The 18970-nt window shown below is 46.6% G+C and overlaps 1 protein-coding gene across 9 annotated transcripts in view; it reads left to right on the top strand.

The window, feature by feature from the left end:
* The first annotated feature begins 407 nt into the window (after nucleotides 1-407).
* mef2d (myocyte enhancer factor 2d) overlaps nucleotides 408-18970 on the top strand; it is a 43878-nt gene continuing 25315 nt past the window's right edge. For 7 of the 9 annotated variants that reach the window (XM_084709174.1, XM_084709193.1, XM_084709183.1 and 4 more), the window contains exons 1-2: nucleotides 11382-11605; nucleotides 17549-17948. In XM_084709174.1, the coding sequence (XP_084565300.1) occupies nucleotides 17895-17948 (54 nt within the window). In that variant the 5' untranslated portion in view covers nucleotides 11382-11605; nucleotides 17549-17894. Of the gene's footprint in view, nucleotides 558-5542; nucleotides 5680-11381; nucleotides 11606-17548; nucleotides 17949-18970 lie in introns of those variants that run through there. The other 2 variants (XM_084709155.1, XM_084709164.1) reach the window with 2 other exon arrangements.

The following is an 18970-nucleotide window of genomic DNA, read 5'->3' as shown; positions in this document are numbered from 1 at the left end:
TACAGCCTGTATCCTTGCTTTAATAGCCTAAGCAAATTCATCAATATTGGGAAAATATAATGCCACTCAAGTGTTTGACACTATGGGTTTACGTAATTTACATCGTTAATGATCGAGGAAGTGAAAAGGCTACATTTTGTTGTTAGTAAGTACTATTACTTTCGAAACATTGGAGGCGGAGGGATACAACCACACATGATCTCGCGATTAGTCCTTCCTATTTCTCCGTTCACGTTCTACCAACTCCGCTTTGACGAAACGAAATCCTCTGATATATCCAATGATTGGTTGACGGAAAGTAATACCTCTTACCTATTGGTCCGATTTCTGTCAATCATAACCCAGTTCCAATCAAGATAGATTGGGCACCATTTACATTTTATCATTAGACATAACTAAATAGTTACCTTGTACATCTAGAGGAAAGATTTGTCAATTGATACCAACGTTGGTAGACAGCAAGTCTAAACCATTTTTCCTCATCTTTATTTTATATACAGACGAATCTGTTTCTAACCTCCAGTTCAACCAAACAGATGTGGATACTATACTACAAGGTAAGACTCTTCCCTCGCTTGCGATGTTCACAGTAGTGAGCTACCTAATAGGTTATGAACATGTTTGATCAATCAGGCAACGTTCGGCAACTATTTAGTCTAACATAACACCTTAAAACGTTTGCTGTTAAATGCCATCTAATTGCTTTAAATAGTTGACATAATATCGTGGTAGACTACAGTAAGTGCAGCTCAAAGCTCCTTGGTTGTTGTAGTCTGTATTGTGTACAACATGTAATGTATTAGATTATTTTTGACATTTAACAACAAACGGAAGGATAATATTTTATGCCAATTGTAAGTTTTTTTAACTACAGTTACCAGATGCAGGAATTGCGCGCTGCCGTGTCCTTTCATGTGCGCAACAGTCGTGACAGTTCATTAGGAGCTGTCACAACGACTTATGTTGTCTTACTGAGGTGTTCGTGCGATTTCTTCTCTATTTAGCTAAATGGTTTTCAAATTAATTAATTGAATGGCCGTGTTGTTGCAAACTTGACGCGAGCAACTAGCTCGGGTAGACTTAAAATGTGACATCTCTCCAACCGGTAAAGAAGCAGCATGCAGGGTAATCAAGTTAGCTTTTCAGAGAGAGCATCTTGTACTGCTATTTTGTCATTTTTTAAATCATCCATGCACATTACTTCAGATTGCCTGGCGTGCAACTACTTTTCCGACCTACATGTTGGCAATTTCAATATCATGTATTCTATTCTCCATGTCAACACGGGACATGAACTAATGTCTCACTCAACCATGCACGCAGGTAGTGCAAGACTATATTCCCAGCAGGGTGTCGTGTCACATGGCAGAGACAGGGTCTTCGGGGATGCATTCCAGATAACGGCGCTTACAAGCCCTGGGAAGGCTCAGTAGAGGAGGTTACGGGACATAAGGACAATACACTGATGTTTATGAGAGTGCTGACAGGAGTGCGTAGTCACACTGAAACTATCCTATTACAAAATACAATGTTGCATCTTAGAGCAAAGATTATAAATGAGATATTTTAGAAACAGTTTTGTCACAATAAGAGATGGTCAAGACCTGTTTCCCGAAAGAATGAACGGGCAGGACTGTCGGTGAGAAGGAATTCTCTGCTGTCTGTCTGTCTCTGACATTGTCAAGATGTCAAAGCTAATGGGAGCTTTACACTCCTCCCCCTCAGAACTCCTTCCACCTTATCTAATCTCGTCTTTCTGAGACACTGGCCCTCCTGAGTCTCTGATTCTGGCCTCGATTTTGACATCATTAGAGCCCACATCATCATCGTCACCACCAGCTTCACTGGTGTGAGAACACTGGAGGCACCTGGGGGAAAAAAGTTTAAAGTGCAATTTCAAGAATTGCTGTGGAGAATTGGACGACAATGTTTCCCACATCTCCGTCCCTGTATCTCTTTCCTTCTTTCTTACTTACAAACATGCACTATAAATTCATTTATTGAATATAACTTGTGTACAGTAAAAAGGTTTTAGTTCCAGATAAGTTTTATGCGCTTCAAAGTATAGTTTTTGTCAGCCCGATGTGACCACAAGCAAAGAGAAGCTTACTTCTAGTTAGTAATTGGAAACACTTCAGTTGTAAGTGTATTTTTTGTGTGGAGTTATTGTAATTTTACATTGTTACATTTAAGAGAAGTTAATTTATGTTAAAGGTGCAGAGCACAGTTATATTTGCCGTCTGAAGATAAGGTTTGGATTTGGAATGCACCACCTTTGCTAGAATCAAAGCAAGACATAGATTCCCCTTGTTAACATTAGTCAAAGGAAGAACAATCATCCTGTCTTGCTGCAGTTTCCTTTGTAATCGCAAACACAGATCCTTGACTATTGTGTGTCCCACACAACCTATTGTGTGTACGTTTGTATGGAATGTATGAATGTATTTTCTTTTCAAATGGCCCAAAAATGTGATCCCCATCTTATGGGTGTTGGGTATAGTACATGGTGGTCACTTGTGGGGAGGGGAAAGCTGAAAGGACATATATAGAAGACCTAGCAAGCTATGGGTTTGTTAGACAAACAAAACAAGCCAGGGGAAGCAGCATAAGTTGTGAGATGTATCAGCAGGCGATTGATCAAGGCCTTGCCTCCTCTAAACTGGAAAATCTAAGCCTTTAGTGGCCTCCTGATTTTTATTTCATTTATTTTATCTTATTATTCATCAGCCTTTAATCTACAACAGTGAATTGTAATCTGTAACCTTGTTGGCCTGGTCAAGACTGGCCAAAATGTAATCACTCCCTAACCTTAAAGTTGTGTGATGTTCGATGCCTAAGTTACTTATTCACTTGCTTACTGCCCCCACGGTATTATCTTGAACTCCGTCCAAATGAAAAAAAAAAATCAGGGTTTTACTAACTCGCTCGCATTGAAATCGATCGTACCAAAACACCGGGGTCAGTCAACATGGATGACATCCGTGTAGCTTCGTTCTACTTCCAAGCAAACCAAAGACGCGTCTAAGTGGTGGAGGGTATAGCCCGTGCACTGCTCGTGGTTTGGTTCGTGGCTTCTTTTGTGTGCTTGTTCCAGGGCAGATTTTACCTACTGCTTTTCCCATGCTGAGAGGGAAGAACAGGAGGAACTCAGCCACACAGCAGGGTCCTGCCTTCTGCTATTATGGCCATGATTCAATCATCACAGTGCCTCACTTTTGCCCAAGCGCATTGTATGGGAATGAAATGTCACCTCTCTGCTCGTCTAATGGAGCCTCTAGATAAAGGTGCTTTTACTCAGGAGCAAAGACCAACGCACGCTTAATGTGGGTAGTACCATTGGCAAGCTTTGCCTCTTGATCCCCTCTCCTTCGTCCATATGCTTCAACGTGATGCTGGAGCGAGTGATCCTCTGCTTTGGGAACGCTAAGGAGTTATCCTGCTGGGTAGAAAAGTAGATCCGGCAAGCCGTTTTGCTCAGTGTCTTTACCTTCGTTGCCGTCCTCCAATATGGTGTCCCAAGGCTTTCTCAGCCTCAGTGGAGGATTAGGGTCCAAGTGAAGCTCGTGGCCACAGAGCAGCAAACCCTCCTCACTCACTCAGGACTAATCTCTTCCCCCAGCAAGATTTTAATTGAGCCATCATCAGCAGCTGATCCAGGGGTTAAACATCAATTAAGGTAATGAGCAGAGTCACTAGAAAGGCTTTGGTCCAGAAGGCATGGGAGCTTCAAGAGGTAAGCTACACTACAGGAGGGAGGGGCCAGTTGTACAGCATCAATAATGAGGTTAGGGTAGTTTTTGTCAAGGTTGGTTGTTATGAAGGACTAACTTAGGTTTGAATGTACACCTTTATCAATTGTGAACAAAAAACAAACAGAGAAAGGTATTGTATGGTTTTAAGTGACTTGCACTACTTTAGGTCGTGACCCCTGGTATCATCTTATAGCAGAATTTGCAGGTGCTTGTCTCTTAAAAGAAAAGGTTTGCTTATTTTCCCTACACATAATGTCATAATCTAAAAGAATGACAAAACAGTCCTACTCAAACCTATAGGCAGCTTAGTTAGGCAGTTTGTGACCTTGCATGTCACAACAGAGATCTGTGTGGACTGCACTGTCTGTCAGGTCTATTAACAGTGGTTAATTCACAGCAACAATTGTTTGTTGGTATGCCATTGTTGGTTTTCCACGCCATTGTATTCTTAGATGTCGTTCACAGCAGTACTTCTGGGTAGATCCATTAACTTAATCCATAAATTTACAAGAGGAAAAAAAATCAATGAGAAACATTTACACCCAGTTGTTGTCATTTTTTTTGTCCGCTAAAAATATTCTGCCCGGCGCACTAAATTTATCCAATCCACCGCCAAAGAAAAAGCTTGAAATACCCAGCTTTGGCGCAGAAAATAAAAGCTGTGTTGACCTCATTTTGGCTAGTAGGTAGAAACGGATAGATAAATGAAAACAGTGAAAGCACGTAACATTTATTTTGATCTGGGATTACAGAATTTGTAGGAGTATATTAAAACTCTCCCCTCGTGTTGCGTTTCATGCTCGACGTCTGTGGCCTACACTCTTTTATGCTCCTCCATTTGTTTGGCCATGTGCTTTATCCCGATTAGGTTTTGTCTTCATCTTACTTAGGACACCCTTTACGAATAGAAAGAAAGAATAGTGTGGTAAACCTAGAAAAATGACTGTTCAGCAGATACAGAATGGGACTAAGGAGTAGTCAATACGACATTGTAACCTGGTTACATTAAAGGCAACTTAGCCATAGCTGTCCACGTTTTAATTAACCCATGCAAAGGAGATAGGGCTGAGTGGAGAGTCACACATTCATGTTTTATTATACCACCAGCTATGGTTGGTTTGACAGGACAAAATCCTGTTAAATTCACTTTGAATCCGTTTAGTTAAGCCCTTGCTACCCTTGGCTATTACACACTTTCCAGCCCGAATCTTTTCTTGAAAGACTCCAAGCCCTGAAGAAGTACAGAATGAAGTACTGCTGGGATGTTTGTTATGAGGACCAGGAAGCAGTGATGATCCTCCCTGGTGTTAGTCTTATTACTTCTACAGTTGACTCAAACTCAGTTAATAATGGAACTGTTTTCATGTTGTGTTTCTAAAGGGTATGGGAAAATGACACCTTTAGGAACATAAACTGTAACTAGTGTAATATTCTCAGAAAATTGTGAGATAGACATTGAACTGTAAACTGTGCCTTTTGTAGCATTGAGAAATCTGGTGTGCAAAGGTTGAAAAAGTCGAGGTTTAGAAGTATGGAGGATAAAAAAAAAATCTGGAAATGGGGCAAATGGATTATGAGACTGGAAGAGAGAATTGCAGAAAGAAGATAGAGTTTTTAGTCCCAAATCTTGCCACCATAGTCAGTGTAACCATGGCGTGAGATCAGGGTCCTGGCCATGAGTTCAGCACAGCTGAAACAGCAAGCGCCAGGGCCAGAAGCTGAAACATTACACCCTGGACTCTCACACTAACCCCCCCCCCCTCTCTCTCTCCCCTTCCTTTGATCTAAGAGCCTGCCATTTCTCACTCCCCCTCATCGAACTCTCCTCTCCTAACCCCACCTCAGTCTTCTAACTCCCACACCTCGGTGCTCCCAAGGTCGGGCAGTGTTGCGGCACGGCGTAGTGTACCTCACCGTGGGCTAACAGGTGGGCTACGGCATGGTCCTCGTTTGAATGAATCGTACGTCAACCTTCTTTTTTTTTTCTTCTTCTCACCGGGGCGTGGTATAGCTTTATGGTTGTACAGCTGTGGTTCAGTAATGGGACCATCTGCACAGGGCTCATTGAGTTATCCGCGCGCTCTCTCTGAGCTGTGTATTCAGATTGAGAGGGAAGATGGCTGGCTTATTCCTCTTCTGTTGTGAAGCAGCCATTACCCAGAGCTGGGAATGGTTCCAGTGAGCAAAGGGGGAAGGGAGGGTGGGAGGGAAAAATCCCCTCTCCACCCTTCCAAAGTGACACACTTCCCCGAGTGTGTGCGTGAGCGTGTGCAAGAGCATGTACATCTGTGTGTGTGTGTGTGTGTGACCTCAGGCATGTGTACATGCATTTATGCTTGAGCGCGTGTGTGTGTGAGCGAGAGAGAGAGAGAGAGAGAGAGAGAGAGAGAGAGAGAGAGAGAGAGAGAGAGAGAGAGAGAGAGAGAGAGAGAGAGAGAGAGAGAGAGAGAGAGAGAGAGAGAGAGAGAGAGAGAGAGAGAGAGAGAGAGAGAGAGAGAGAGAGAGAGAGACACAGAGAGAGAGAGAGACACAGAGAGAGAGAGAGACACAGAGAGAGAGAGAGACACAGAGAGAGAGAGAGAGAGAGAGAGAGAGAGAGAGAGAGAGAGAGAGAGAGAGAGAGAGAGAATGCAAACACCGGTTTTTGTCTGTGTGTGTGGGCCCAGGTCTGGTACTGATCCCCAGGAGGACTGTGAGTAGCGTGGACAACAACTAGGAAGGGCAGTCAGATGTCACCACAGAACAAGTGTTGAAATGGTAGACCCCTGCGCGTTCTAATGCAGCTTTTTCAACTATGCATCCCACAGGGACACAGTCTACGTGACTATGTCAAAACCTTCACCTCAATATAAATTCACCTGAACACAGTCTTTCCTCTCTTTAGTGTGGTCAAGAATTCACAGCAACAGCATCACAGGGGGTCCATGGAGGCTTGTTCAATACTTTTGAAACACACACAATAAGTACAAAAGGCAAAAACCAACAACAAAAAAACGAAACAAGGACTTTTCCAGTGATTCTCTCCATGTCTCATATTAGATAACATTTATTTGATGGAGCTGGCTGACTGACTTGTCCTCACCTCTCTCCCCGGCCTCTCATCCTCTTCATCCCCCACACACTCATACTGTATGTGAGAACAAATGTGTGTAGACATCCACCCACTGCTATACTCACACACACTACACACTACACATTGCACATTACACACACACTTACGCTCAAACTGTGTTACAAGTTAGTTTCCATGTGTGCTTTGGCCTCGGCAGCCTGGGTGAATCTCAACCACTCCTTCCTTCCTCGAGAGGATTCCAACTGCTGTTTATGTTATTGAAACGGCTATCACATTACAGCCCAAAACACAACAGTCTCCGTGAGCACTTCTCCCAAAACAATTGGGAATAGAGGAGGGAGAGATTTAAAGAGAAAAGGTGGATAAAACAGAACCGTGTATTCGTGGAGCAGGGCAAAGAAAGGGGATGAAACGTTTGAGTGTAAAATGTGTGACAAGATTGAGGAAAAGTTTTCTGCTCCGTTTCGCACACGCAGCAAGAATACCTAAATCCAAGTCTCTTTATTTTTACTCGACGGTTTTCCCCACCGATCCAACGAAATGCTGTGTGTTCAAATCCCTTCTCTTTCTGAGCTTCACCTTCTTTACAAATAGTTACTTGTCCTAAATATTAGGACAGTGCGCCTTCACAATTCGACTCAATCTTCTCCTTCTGGTGACAGTTTTTGATATGGGTGCTGTTGTTTGGATGCTCGGGTGAAGCCTCTTAATCCTTGTGTAGATTTGCTTGCACAGTTCATTTCAACTCCATACCAATTCGGGATTATTCCATGATCCATCATGATTGAGAGAGTAAAATATATTTATTTTTGCAGCTGTGTTTCTGGAGAATACATTAAAATGCCGAGGCATGTTGGTGGATTGTTTCGATCGCATGCTTCCATTGTGCTTTAGTTTTTTTTCTCTCATATTACTCATGTTATACAGCAACGATAGCTGCTCTCTAGTAGCGTCTGTTGTCGCTCGTCCTACACCATACAGGAGCCACAAGGTCTACAGACACAGCTGCTGGGTCATAAAGCCTTCGTGTAAAGCACAGGATGAGGTGAGGTCGGGCAAAGAGGGGAGATGTCCCCCGGTGTTGGATGTGGAATTACTGCTGCATTTTCCGAAGAGAACAATTCCTGCCGAGTCACAGCCAGTGCGGCCTTAGGTGTCGAGGTGAATTCGAAGATGGCGACCGAGGGTGGAGGCAGGAGGGGTTACGGAGGGTCCCCTCCGCCCCACCTGTAGTCTGTCAGCTGTTGGTAGCCTGTTAAAACGTCAGCTGTTTCTGAGGAGTGAGTGTGTGTGTGTGTGTGTGTGTCAGAAGGATGAGAGGGGGAGGGGGAGGTAAGGATGGGAGGGGGTGCCTGGGTAGGCAACTGTGGGAGCCTTGCCGCCCCACTGAACATCAAATGGCTTGTCGCCTGTGGGCTTTTGTTTGTGCATAGCCCATCGCCCTGTCTGCATTGTGCGCCATGACAGTTGGGCACGCCACACCTCCCATGCCGAACAGCTCATAAACCCCCCAGGTTTGCGTCCCACTTAGGGTCAGCTGCCTCCATCTTAAATACCAAAGTCCTCATAAACCGCGGCCCTCTTCCATTTAACACCGATTCATGCCTTTTTTCGGAACGTCTTCCAGCCTGACGCCTTCCAAATACCTTGCAAACGTCGCGGCCTCCCCTACATTTCAAATAGGAAATGGGCCACAACGTGCTTGACAGTCTCGTCACCTTCCTACATACACATAAACGTTGGCAACCTCCCAGGTGGTTTGCTGCTCGTGTGACGACACCAGAGGCCCCATGGCCGTGGAACAGCCACGTGTGAAGCTGGGGTGGGGGCCGGGGTGGGGGGCCTTTGTGGTGGCAGCTGAGCAAGGCGCGGCTGAAGGGAACAGGTTGTGTCGTCTGTTGGGGCTCGTCTCGCTTCTCTTGACCCTTGCCCTTTATCAGTGACAGCTCCCTCGAGCAGGGAGATGCCAAATTTCTCTGGATTAGAAAGAGCTGGACTGGGGATAGCTGTTGTTGGGATCGTGTTTTTGGTGGAAAAAGGAAATTGGGGTCATAGACTTTTTTCCTCTGGCAGTGTAGAGATGCTCTCTATTAATCTGTTCAATCTCATTTCATCCGGTTATCATCCCTTAATGATATGATATGGTTGTACTTCAATGTCTACAATGTATATATATATTTTTTTCTTCCCAGAATGTTTTTAGTGGGTATGTTCAGGTAATGCCAGACAATATCCCATGGGTCACATTAGGGGTTAGAGCGGGAGAAAATGGAGGTGTGTCTTACTTTTGAAAAGCCATGACAATCTTTTTTTTGCAGCTGTTGTCACCAAGGATTTCAACATTCGCTGAATGGGCAAACTGTGAATGAGCTTCTGTTGAGACTTATGACAGAGCCAAGGTTAGAGTTTCAGGTTCTCCACATGTAGGAAGGACTGGTTGTGTAAGATGGCTGATTAGTATGACAGAGTAGATTGACTGTTGATCCACCATGACTAGTATTAGATGGCATTCTTTGGAACAGCTCTGTTTTTAGCAGTTATACTTGAACAAAGCAAAATTAAGTGGTAGGGCCTTTATAATTGGTCAGGTATTAAAGTAATTGTTCTTCCAAATTGTTTAATCATGTACACAACTGCAGACAATATATCCATGATGTAGGTTGTATGCAGAAGAGAAATGTAAATGTGTTTCTTTACTTTAGAGAGGAGCTGGTTAGCATATATGCTGTGCTACCCTGTTTATAAACGGGGTATTCATAGCCATTCAACAGTTGAAAACATATCATGTTTGTTCACTAATAGTGACATACACAGAGAGGGCACCTAATGGGGAGTTATTTTGAACAAACAGCCTGTGAAATCTGATGTTCTGTCTGTTGGCCCACCATGGAACACAAAGAGTAGATTCCCCAATTACTCCAGAGCATCCACAGTTTTGTGCACTTTTGTATACTTTGTAAGGCAAAGGAAAACTAGGACTTCCAGTGCCCACTGACTTGGGTATACGTGTATGTTTGTTTGCTTGAAATCCTTTTTACAGTCAAATAAACCTCCAATAAAGGGCATTGGTACTTTCATCTTCTATAATCTCTCTCACAACAAATGTGATGATAATCCCCCTCGATCTCCGAATGTCTTAATACTGCCGCATACACCCCCATGATCCCTTCTCCTTCTTTTCGATAGCCATGCTTCGACCACATGTCACCAGCACCACACGGTCTTGGCCCTCACATTTGTCGCAGGAAGAGAGGAGGCAGCCACATAGATCCCCTTATTAGGCATTAAGCCAACACAATGAGTTGTACATGGAGACCTCCAGACTGCCGAGCACATAGTCGACGAGTTAGGTGGTGGTGGTGGTGGTGGTGGGGGAGGGTTGGTCAGTCAGATATGGTCATTACAAATCAGTTGTGTTTATTATGCAAGTAATTGTGTCCTTCAAATCCTGGCAACCTTCTTGTTGTGTTTAGAGGCATTTGAATATTTTTCCCATCCATGGGCAGATATCCCCTCCAATACTCAGCGCAAGACTCCTTTTCTTTTCTTTTTTTTTTCCTCCAAACCACTCCCTTCACATTTGTCCCTATAAGTTAATGCTCCAAGGCAAGATTGCTCTTGTGTTAACCCCCTGGTTTTCTGGGAAGTACTGTGCCTTCCACCCATACAGATATTTGATGCATTTAGTGAAAACTCAGTGACACGACCGTGGGGTTGACTCCTGGCCTCTCCTTTCCCACCCCCTCACAACCCCCCTTAGAGATTTCCAAGGTCAGGAAAGGGCACAGGCTGAGGTTCCTTTCTTGGGAAGCAGCCTTGCTGTTGAAAAAGGGACCTAAATGACAAACACTTAGTATCAGCCCGAGCACTGTGTTTTATTTTCTCACGTTTGGATTTCTGATGTTTTCCCGATTTAGCCGTGTTGGAAGCCGGCTATGAGAACGTCAGTCTGTGTGGATTTGACCTTGACGCTCCTCCATCCAGCATTATACTTAATGTTGTTCCACGATAGAATGGAAAAAATGAAAGATTGATAGCAAGAGAGGAGGAGTTTAAGACGATAAAGAACCTGATTTGGGACAGATCCTATAGCCGCTGATTGAGTGTGTGTGTATGTGTGTGTGTGTGAGAGGGGAAGAGAGAGGGAGAGCGAGTAGGATGCAAGGGGGCTGTATTCGTGCAAATTGTGTGTGGGTAGGCAGCTGTCACCTCCTCAACAGCTATAGCTAGCAAATCCAAAGGGAGAATGTGCAGACCCATTGTGTACAGGGGGGTAGCCCACTGGGGGTGATGAAGATCTGACTTACAGCACTACAGTGCCTAACTGACCCCCCCCCCCCCAGCTTTACCCAACCAACAACCATCTCAGTTGCCTCTACAGACACTGATGAATAGGCCCCAGTTGCTGAAGGCATATTAGGGCAAAGGGTGATCTGGGAGGGGTATGAACGGGAGGGATTGACAAGGTGGGGTGACGAGGGGTAGCAGGGGTAGGAGGGGAGGGAGGGGGGGGGGTGCTGTATAGTGAAGGGTTGTCTGGGATGAGGGGCGCAATCCACAGTCGTCATTTTCCCCAGGCGGTAAACAGGCAGTACACGCTGCGCTGTTGTGACTTCTCTCTTTGGAACTACGTGCCTTATCTTTGACTGGAATACTCTATTCTGTGAGAGAAAGTCATTCGAGATCAGTTCATGGTTCACGGATGCTTTTTTTTGCGTCTTGATTCTGAAGTTGTGCGTCTGAACGTTTAGTTTTTTTTTTGTCAGCCGACTAGCAAAAGGTAAGGGAAACTGATTGGTAGTTGAAGTTTAACAACTTTCATGTTACTTTCCCGAATTCTTAGTTCCTTTTGACAGGACTTTTGTATTGACTGGAGTGTGGCGTAGCAATGGCTTATGAAGACGAGTCAGACAGCCCCTGGAGACCACCCTGAGAGAGTGCCTCTTCCACTGTCACGTCGGGGCGCCTCTATAGGAACACGTCATGTTTTTATTAAGTAACATTGCTCTTCCAGTGCATTCTCTCACAGCATGAAAAGGCAGGGTTTGATTCTTTGCGGTTGTCTAATTGGTATAGGAGGCTTTCGATGGGTGGAGTAAGAGTGTGTGTGTGTGTGTGTGTTGGGGGGGTGGAGGGGGTACTTATGGCGCCTCTGAGGGCTTTACGAGGTAGATAGCAGCAAGTGTGAGGTGACTCACTGTGTGGCCCGCGCCCCATAGAATCCCAGTCAGATAACCCTCAACTAGAATAGAATGGAATTTGTTTGTTGTAGCTTGTAATACATGTTGGTCTGTTGACTGCGTTTGGATGGTGTTTTCATCGATTTTCCATGTTAACATATAACTCTAAATGTAGCTCAATTCTGAATGCTGGTGAAAGCCCAGATGGCCCCAAACAGGTCAGTCAGTGTGGTGAAAATGTGGACATTTGCATACAGTACCCTGGAGGCATTCCTCGAGGTCAAGAGGTCTTACATGTTAGCATTTTGCTTTGATGATGTAAAAACGGCTTGTCTTCTCCCATCACCTTCACTGCCAGCCCATGTCTTAGAACAGCCTCACCTTTCCGGCAGCCATTTGTGAAACGAGGTATGAACATGATCCGAGAGTTTCAGAGCACAGACACGTTCTGTGTACTTGTAAAACATTCAAATAAACAACACACGATTCTTCCAACTGATTGATCATTGTTGCTTGGGGACCCACCTGCTTTGTCAGGCCTCTGTGGCTAAACATGTTTGACTGGTGACGAGTGAGCGCAAGCCTCCAGAGCCAGGCTCACTGTGCACGCCCTGTCCCTGCAGGTCACCCTGATGCCAGCCAGGGGGTTTTGGGGGTTGTTTTTGTTCTCGTTTTGTTTGTTCTCTTCGGTGTTTTGCTCTTACAGATTTTGTTGTCCCTCTTCAGATCTGAGGGGCTCACCACTGTCAGGGTGAAACTACGTATGGACGATGTCACGACTTCTGACGTTAACCTTATCATTAGGAACCTAATAACCCCCTAGGTTAACCCCCCCCACCACCCCGATATTTGTGTTCCACCTAGGATGTTCCATTGAACCGGAACACCAGCTACTGGGATATTACTATGTGCTATTAAGTTACAGAGTCATTAATGCACTCTCATAGTATAGTGTTACCGGTCTCTATACTGAGTGTCTGTACAAAAAGGGTAAAAGTGATAAATGGAGTCTTCCAGTTACACACTAGTGAGAACATTCGATAGGATCCGCCATAGAATACCTTCTGCCATGTTCCTTTTGTCATCCATCCCACGGCCCCAGGAAGGTTCCATGCCATTTGTATCTTCAGCCAATCATGTAGGGATGTGTGGGTAAGCCTGTGCTTATTGTTGTTAGCGATGTCACCAGGCAGGTTCAACCACATTGCATCATTGATGATCCATTGACTGACAAACCGAAGCATTGTGGGAACTACCGAGACATCTTTAAGGCACCTCCTCACGCTTCGGGCTCTTGAAGTGTGGCGTGGACGACTAAAACATGCACAGATTTGTGTTCTATGGCGTAGTGCGGTGCTCCTGTGAGTTCCTGCTTGCGTTTCTGTGTTTGTTTGATTATATACACCTTGGGGTTGGGGCGCCCTGTGTTTGTTTGTTTGTTTGTGTGTGTGTGTTTGTGCGTGTGTGTGTGTGTGTGTGCTCGAGGCTGCCACCCAGTGCGACTCGGGTTGACTCAGACTGCAGTATTGACAGGGGCTGGCAGCGGGGGCGTGATTCACAAGCTGGGCAGCTCAGATCTCTTTTACCTCCCCGCCCCAACCCCTCTCTGCCAGCCATCTCCCACACCCCCCCACCCTCCCTCCACCCTCTGCTTAGAAGTGCTGCTCTTGCACTGCATCAGCCCCCACCCCCACAACACCCCCCCCCCTCCTCCCCCAAAGACCCACCCATTGGTGACGGAATGGAGAGGAGGGGATCGTATTCCTCTGCCAGAGTTGGCATCAGAGAACCAGGCACCGTCACAGTCACAAGCCAAACAGCAGACAAAGATCTATCCCCCTACACCCCCCCCCCTCACCCCTCCCCCATCCCAGAAGAAATCCAATCGTGCAATACACTGGCCCCTGCACCTGTCACTCACACAGATTCAATCTAGCCTTGGATATTAATCGATAATAAGCCACAATTACGGTCCCTCTATTTCCCCTCGACCCTGTCTGGCTGAAGAAACAGCCGGTCAGCAAGCAGGGCAAACCAAGCAGTGAAAGGGCTGTCTGGGAACACGCAGCAACAGGCTGTAAATATCCAACAGCTGGTGCCGACACTGCCAAGGTTCGGGCTGAGAAACCCGTCCCATTGCGTCGGATGAGAGAGATCAGTGGCCCACTTAGTGCCCCTTGTTTGTGGGTCGGGCTTCCTTAACAAAAGGCTAACTAATCAGACCATGCCTCTCATCTCTGCTCCAGAGTCTAGACTCTAATCCTTTCTCCTTCTCAGCTGGTTGGAAGCCCCAGGTGGCGATTGTTATGTATGCAATATCCCTGGCGGGGGCACTGATTTGATTAGATTTTCGGGTGGCAATTTTGTTTGTGTGGAGCGTTTCACGCTATTGTCTGTCCTCCACCATCCTACTGGCCATTTGAGGCTGCAGAGCGACCCTCCTTTATGTTGCCGACGGTGACCGTGGAGACGGTGAATAGCATCGAAGTATTGATTGGCCGAGACTGCAAACCACGAGACAGATTGGTCTCTTTGATAGGCCGCTCTGTGGGTCGCTCACAGGGGGGGCTGCAGTGTCGGCTTCCAGTTGCTCCCCATGAAACCCGAGGACACAGCAAAGCTCTGGGTGACTCCTATAATATTGGCCATGTCTGCCAGGAAGGTCTGCCTTGCCAGCTCAAGAAATAAAACCAATGGCTCTCAGCAAGAGATCCAAGTATAGGTACAGACATAAACAACGCCTAGGCTAACGCCCTGCAGGATTTGTTAATTCGTTAATAAATAAAGGGTGCCGAAATTCGGTGCGGTTAGTTTCGTCGATGCCTGTGCGTGTGGAGGGGTTGTGGAGTGGTTGTTGTGAGGACAGGGTTCTGGCAGACAGTGTTGCTGAATGGGAAAGGTGATGGATTTCTCAGCAGTGCTCTGGCTGAACTCCAGCTCCCAACAGCCCCCACCTCCACCCCCGCCGACTGTTATCTCTCTGCCCCAGGCTTCTCTGTCGGCTGTCACTTACACACAGGGGCAACGGAGATGGACAAAGATGTATACGCACACATGCACACACACACACACATACATAGACATAGACTGGATGCACACAAATTCACTCAAATGTCCACTCATTCTAACAAACAACAAATAACATACACTTAGTTACACGTACCTTTAACTGATGAGATTCGATTTCCAGACACCCTCACATGCTCAAATCCCCTCTAGCATAAACACACACACACATCGCTGTCCATATGCCCTGCAACTTCTGAATGTGAGTGTTTGAAGCGCTATATGTCATGACTCAGTCATGACCCTTATGCCCCTTCACTGTAGGCTATGACACATGCCGCGTTGTGGAGACGTCAATGGCAGCTCTTGTGGGTCAGTGCCCATGCACCACCTTCAACCATCCTGCTGAAGAGAAACATGGCTGTCTCGAAGGTTTGAAAGGCTAGACATGGACGTTCTGCTTAATGGTACATCATACCTTTTTTCTGTTAGGTATTTCATGGACGTGTTTTGGTTTAAGCTGCTTGTTCAGTTTAAGGTTTTATTTTTTTAATCTTGTCTTTCTTGTTTTTTGTTATATTTCTTGGAAGGGGGGTTTAAGGCGCAACACTCCCACACATGGTGCACAATGGCTCACTCTTTGGTGATTTAGACAACAATAGCTCTTATCAGCGTTAATCTGCTCTCTCGTTCAACCTTCCTCTCTGTTCAGCTGGGCTGTAGACACACTCCAGGCACCTCCGACGTCCATGCCAGAGAAGAGATTCTGCCTGACATCAGACATGGGAAGCATGCTCCCACAGCATGAAGGGTAAAAGGTCGCGGCTTGACCACCCCGGGCAGATAAAGCGGCCTTTTCATGTGCAGCGGGCCCACGGCCCAAAACAAATCCCACTGAGAGCAGCCTTTCAACTCCAGACCCATGCCTCCATGGCAAGACTCATCATACGCCAAGCTAACGAGCCCTCGTGCTATTGGATGTGTGGTGGAAACCGCCACAGTGTACTCTCCCCCTTTAGTTCTCACCTCTCCGTATCTCTTCCGTAGTCTAAGGGCTAGTCTGTGTACAATTCTTTCCATGGTCAGCCCCGACTTTCCATGTAAGATGAGAGCTGGGGCTGCCTCCAGTTAGTTCTTTTGTCAAAGTTTTTCCTTTTCTCTTTTTTTTTTTACCAATCAATTATGGTACACATAACACCCTTTTTACACAGGCCTTTCTCTTTGTCCTGCCTCCGAGCTAAATACGTAAGTCACGGAGATCTCGTTGCCAAAGCTAAAGCAGTTGCACCCACGGAAAGGCACGCTGTGCGGTCCTTTGCAGACAACGGCGACAGTGGCAGCCCAGAATCCCTGCTATTGACTTTGTGCTTTCAATAGAATGAATGTAAACAACTGGGGAGGAGTGGCGTCTCACTCGTCTCCCAGGTAGGGAGAATGCAAACAATGTGGGTGAGCGAGTGCGAAGACGGCTCTCGCGGCGCTCCCGATGCACAAACGCAACGACTTGGCTCCCGCTGTTGTGAGGGTGTGTGTGTGTGTGTGCGTGTGTGTGTGTGTACGCAGTCTGGATGTATATATATAGCGGGCTATTTTTAAGGGCCGAACTGCAAATAGTCTTAGCGGAGCTTAAAATGGTCCTGGCCTCTGTTGCCATTGCCAGGTCATGGCCTGATCTTTCATTCATGAATTCATGTGCACGTGGGCCATTCCCCCGCATGCTTTTTTAAAATTCTCATCATTAATAATCGGTCTCAATCCTCATCACGGTGTATTAAAACCACTCGCGAGGGGTCAGTTGAATGATAAAAGCTCTTTTTCGCTACCTAGGCTTTGTCTTTAATCGCACCACATGGAGCGATGCCAGCGTAACACGGTTTAGATAACCACGCGTAATGACAATGATATCACGGGGCTGGTGACAGAGGATCCGAGAGCTTTCCAGCTGCTCCGGGGGGTCCGTGAGCGCGAGGGCCCCCCCCCCGCCCGCCCCCTCGCCGCGCGGCCGCACCGGGGCCAAGCAAGGAGCCTCGACGGGGGCCGGCTCTGCCTTCGATTTGGGAGGCGCACGCGGTGCGTCAGGTCGGGGCGGGCCAGCGCGTTGCCGCTGGCGACCGGCGGATCAGTGATGTGGCGGTGATGCCTCTAATGAAGCTGACACAGCACAGGCTCCCTCCTCACCGCCCCCAGGGGGAGAAGGCGAGGGGGGGGCGAGGGAGAATGGGGGAGGGGGAGGGGGGGGGCGCTCCTGCTCCACAGTGAGCGTTGCTCTTCCTCGTACCCCCACGGGAAACGCTAACCCCATGAGAAGTGTTCCCCGTCCCCGACTCCCCCTGCCACGGCTGTTCTTTGGAAGCGCGTCTCTAATTTGACCGAAAGGAACCCTGCATTAATTAACTCTCTTTATTTCCTCCTTGTAGTGCTGTGCAGGGACGAAGGCTACTGACTGTTGTTGATACCAACAAATGGGGTCACAGTACAAAAACAATGCCTAATCTTCGAATCGCAGACTGATGAAATCCCTTTCCCCTGTTTTCCAGGAGTAACACGCCAGAAGAGGGGGGGGGAAAAAAAGCAGTAGCAGCAGACGAGTGGATGAAACCATGGCACAGACCATGATCTGAGGACGACAGCCACGAGAATCCCCTCTTTCATCTTCCTCCTTTTTCTTTCGCGGGGGTTCGAGCTCCGACTCCAGCTGCCTTGGACAGGTGGAGAAACAAAAGAAAAGAGAGAAAGACTGTAACACAGCGAGAGAGAGAGAGAGAGAGAAAGTGACGACCCGGCTCCTTGTCGCGAACAGCCACCTTCCCCCCCCGGAACTGCCGTGACATCCGCCCCCTGCCCCACCACGCTCCCTGCCCCCCCCAACACCACTCCAGAACCATGGGGAGGAAAAAGATCCAGATCCAAAGGATCACGGATGAACGGAACCGACAGGTGAGACCTGTGTGTGTGTGTGTGTGTGTGTGTGTGTGTGTGTGTGTGTGTGCGTTGACATGGCATCAGGATGCCTTCATGTGGCTCTGTGTTTGTGTCGTGCCCAGTTTCATGGGTAGACCAGTGAGCTGTAGTAGTAAGCCACCATATCTAAACAAGATGTCACATGACTCACCGTCATTGTGGGTATTCAGTATCAATACAATCGTGAGCACTCCTCTGCAGTGACACCGGCGAGTATTTCTGGGAGGACGAAAGGCTAAATGATCCATCTAAAATGAGTCAACTGGTAAATGGGCTTCACTCCATTAAGCATGTTGAGTAATGCATTTGATGCGCCTGCCATTTCTAATACAGCAAGTCCCTGCTTGAGTTAGACCTGAGTGAGTTCGGCACCAGGTGACCAGAGGCTACAAAAATCATCTTGAGTGTATACTCATGAATTATGAAGGCTACCATTTACATTGAAGGGGGGAAATCTGCCTTGAAGCATTCTGAGTAACTGTGTTTTCAAGACTGCGCAACCAGACATGCAATTTCTAAGATTAAACAAAACAGCTTGTGTCAGGTTGCTGCCCTATCAAGTGTGCAGTACAGCAGAAAGAACAACCTCAGTAGGATTGGTAGATTTAGAGTCCATACTCTGTGCTTTATGCACTGTCTTTAATATGAATTAAACAAACATGTTGACATTCTGTGCCCATTTATCCAGTTGATAACTAGATGTTGACATGAAATGTTGAGGATAAAATGACTTGTTGACAGATAAATTGAGTGTTGGTTAAGTTAATATCAAGGGTCTTGGCTACGACCATGGTATTGCACGAGATTTGGAGTAAACACTCATACTTTGAATCTCGATCTAGATACACGTAGCTTTTGCTGTAGATACTCCAAGAAACGACCAAGCACAGGAAGTAGAAACTAAGTGCACACTGCAGAGAGTGTTGTCAGCTGTAGAAAGCCTCAGAGAGACAACTGGGGAGTGTCGGGGGGGCGGGGTGGAGGGGGGGGGGTTGGGT

The sequence above is a fragment of the Hypomesus nipponensis genome, chromosome 2 (assembly GCF_054491055.1).
Source record: "Hypomesus nipponensis isolate SF chromosome 2, ASM5449105v1, whole genome shotgun sequence".
Classification (NCBI taxonomy): Eukaryota; Metazoa; Chordata; class Actinopteri; order Osmeriformes; family Osmeridae; genus Hypomesus; species Hypomesus nipponensis.
The sequence above is the reverse complement of the archived record's forward strand: the minus strand, read 5'-3'. Positions and strand labels throughout refer to the sequence as shown.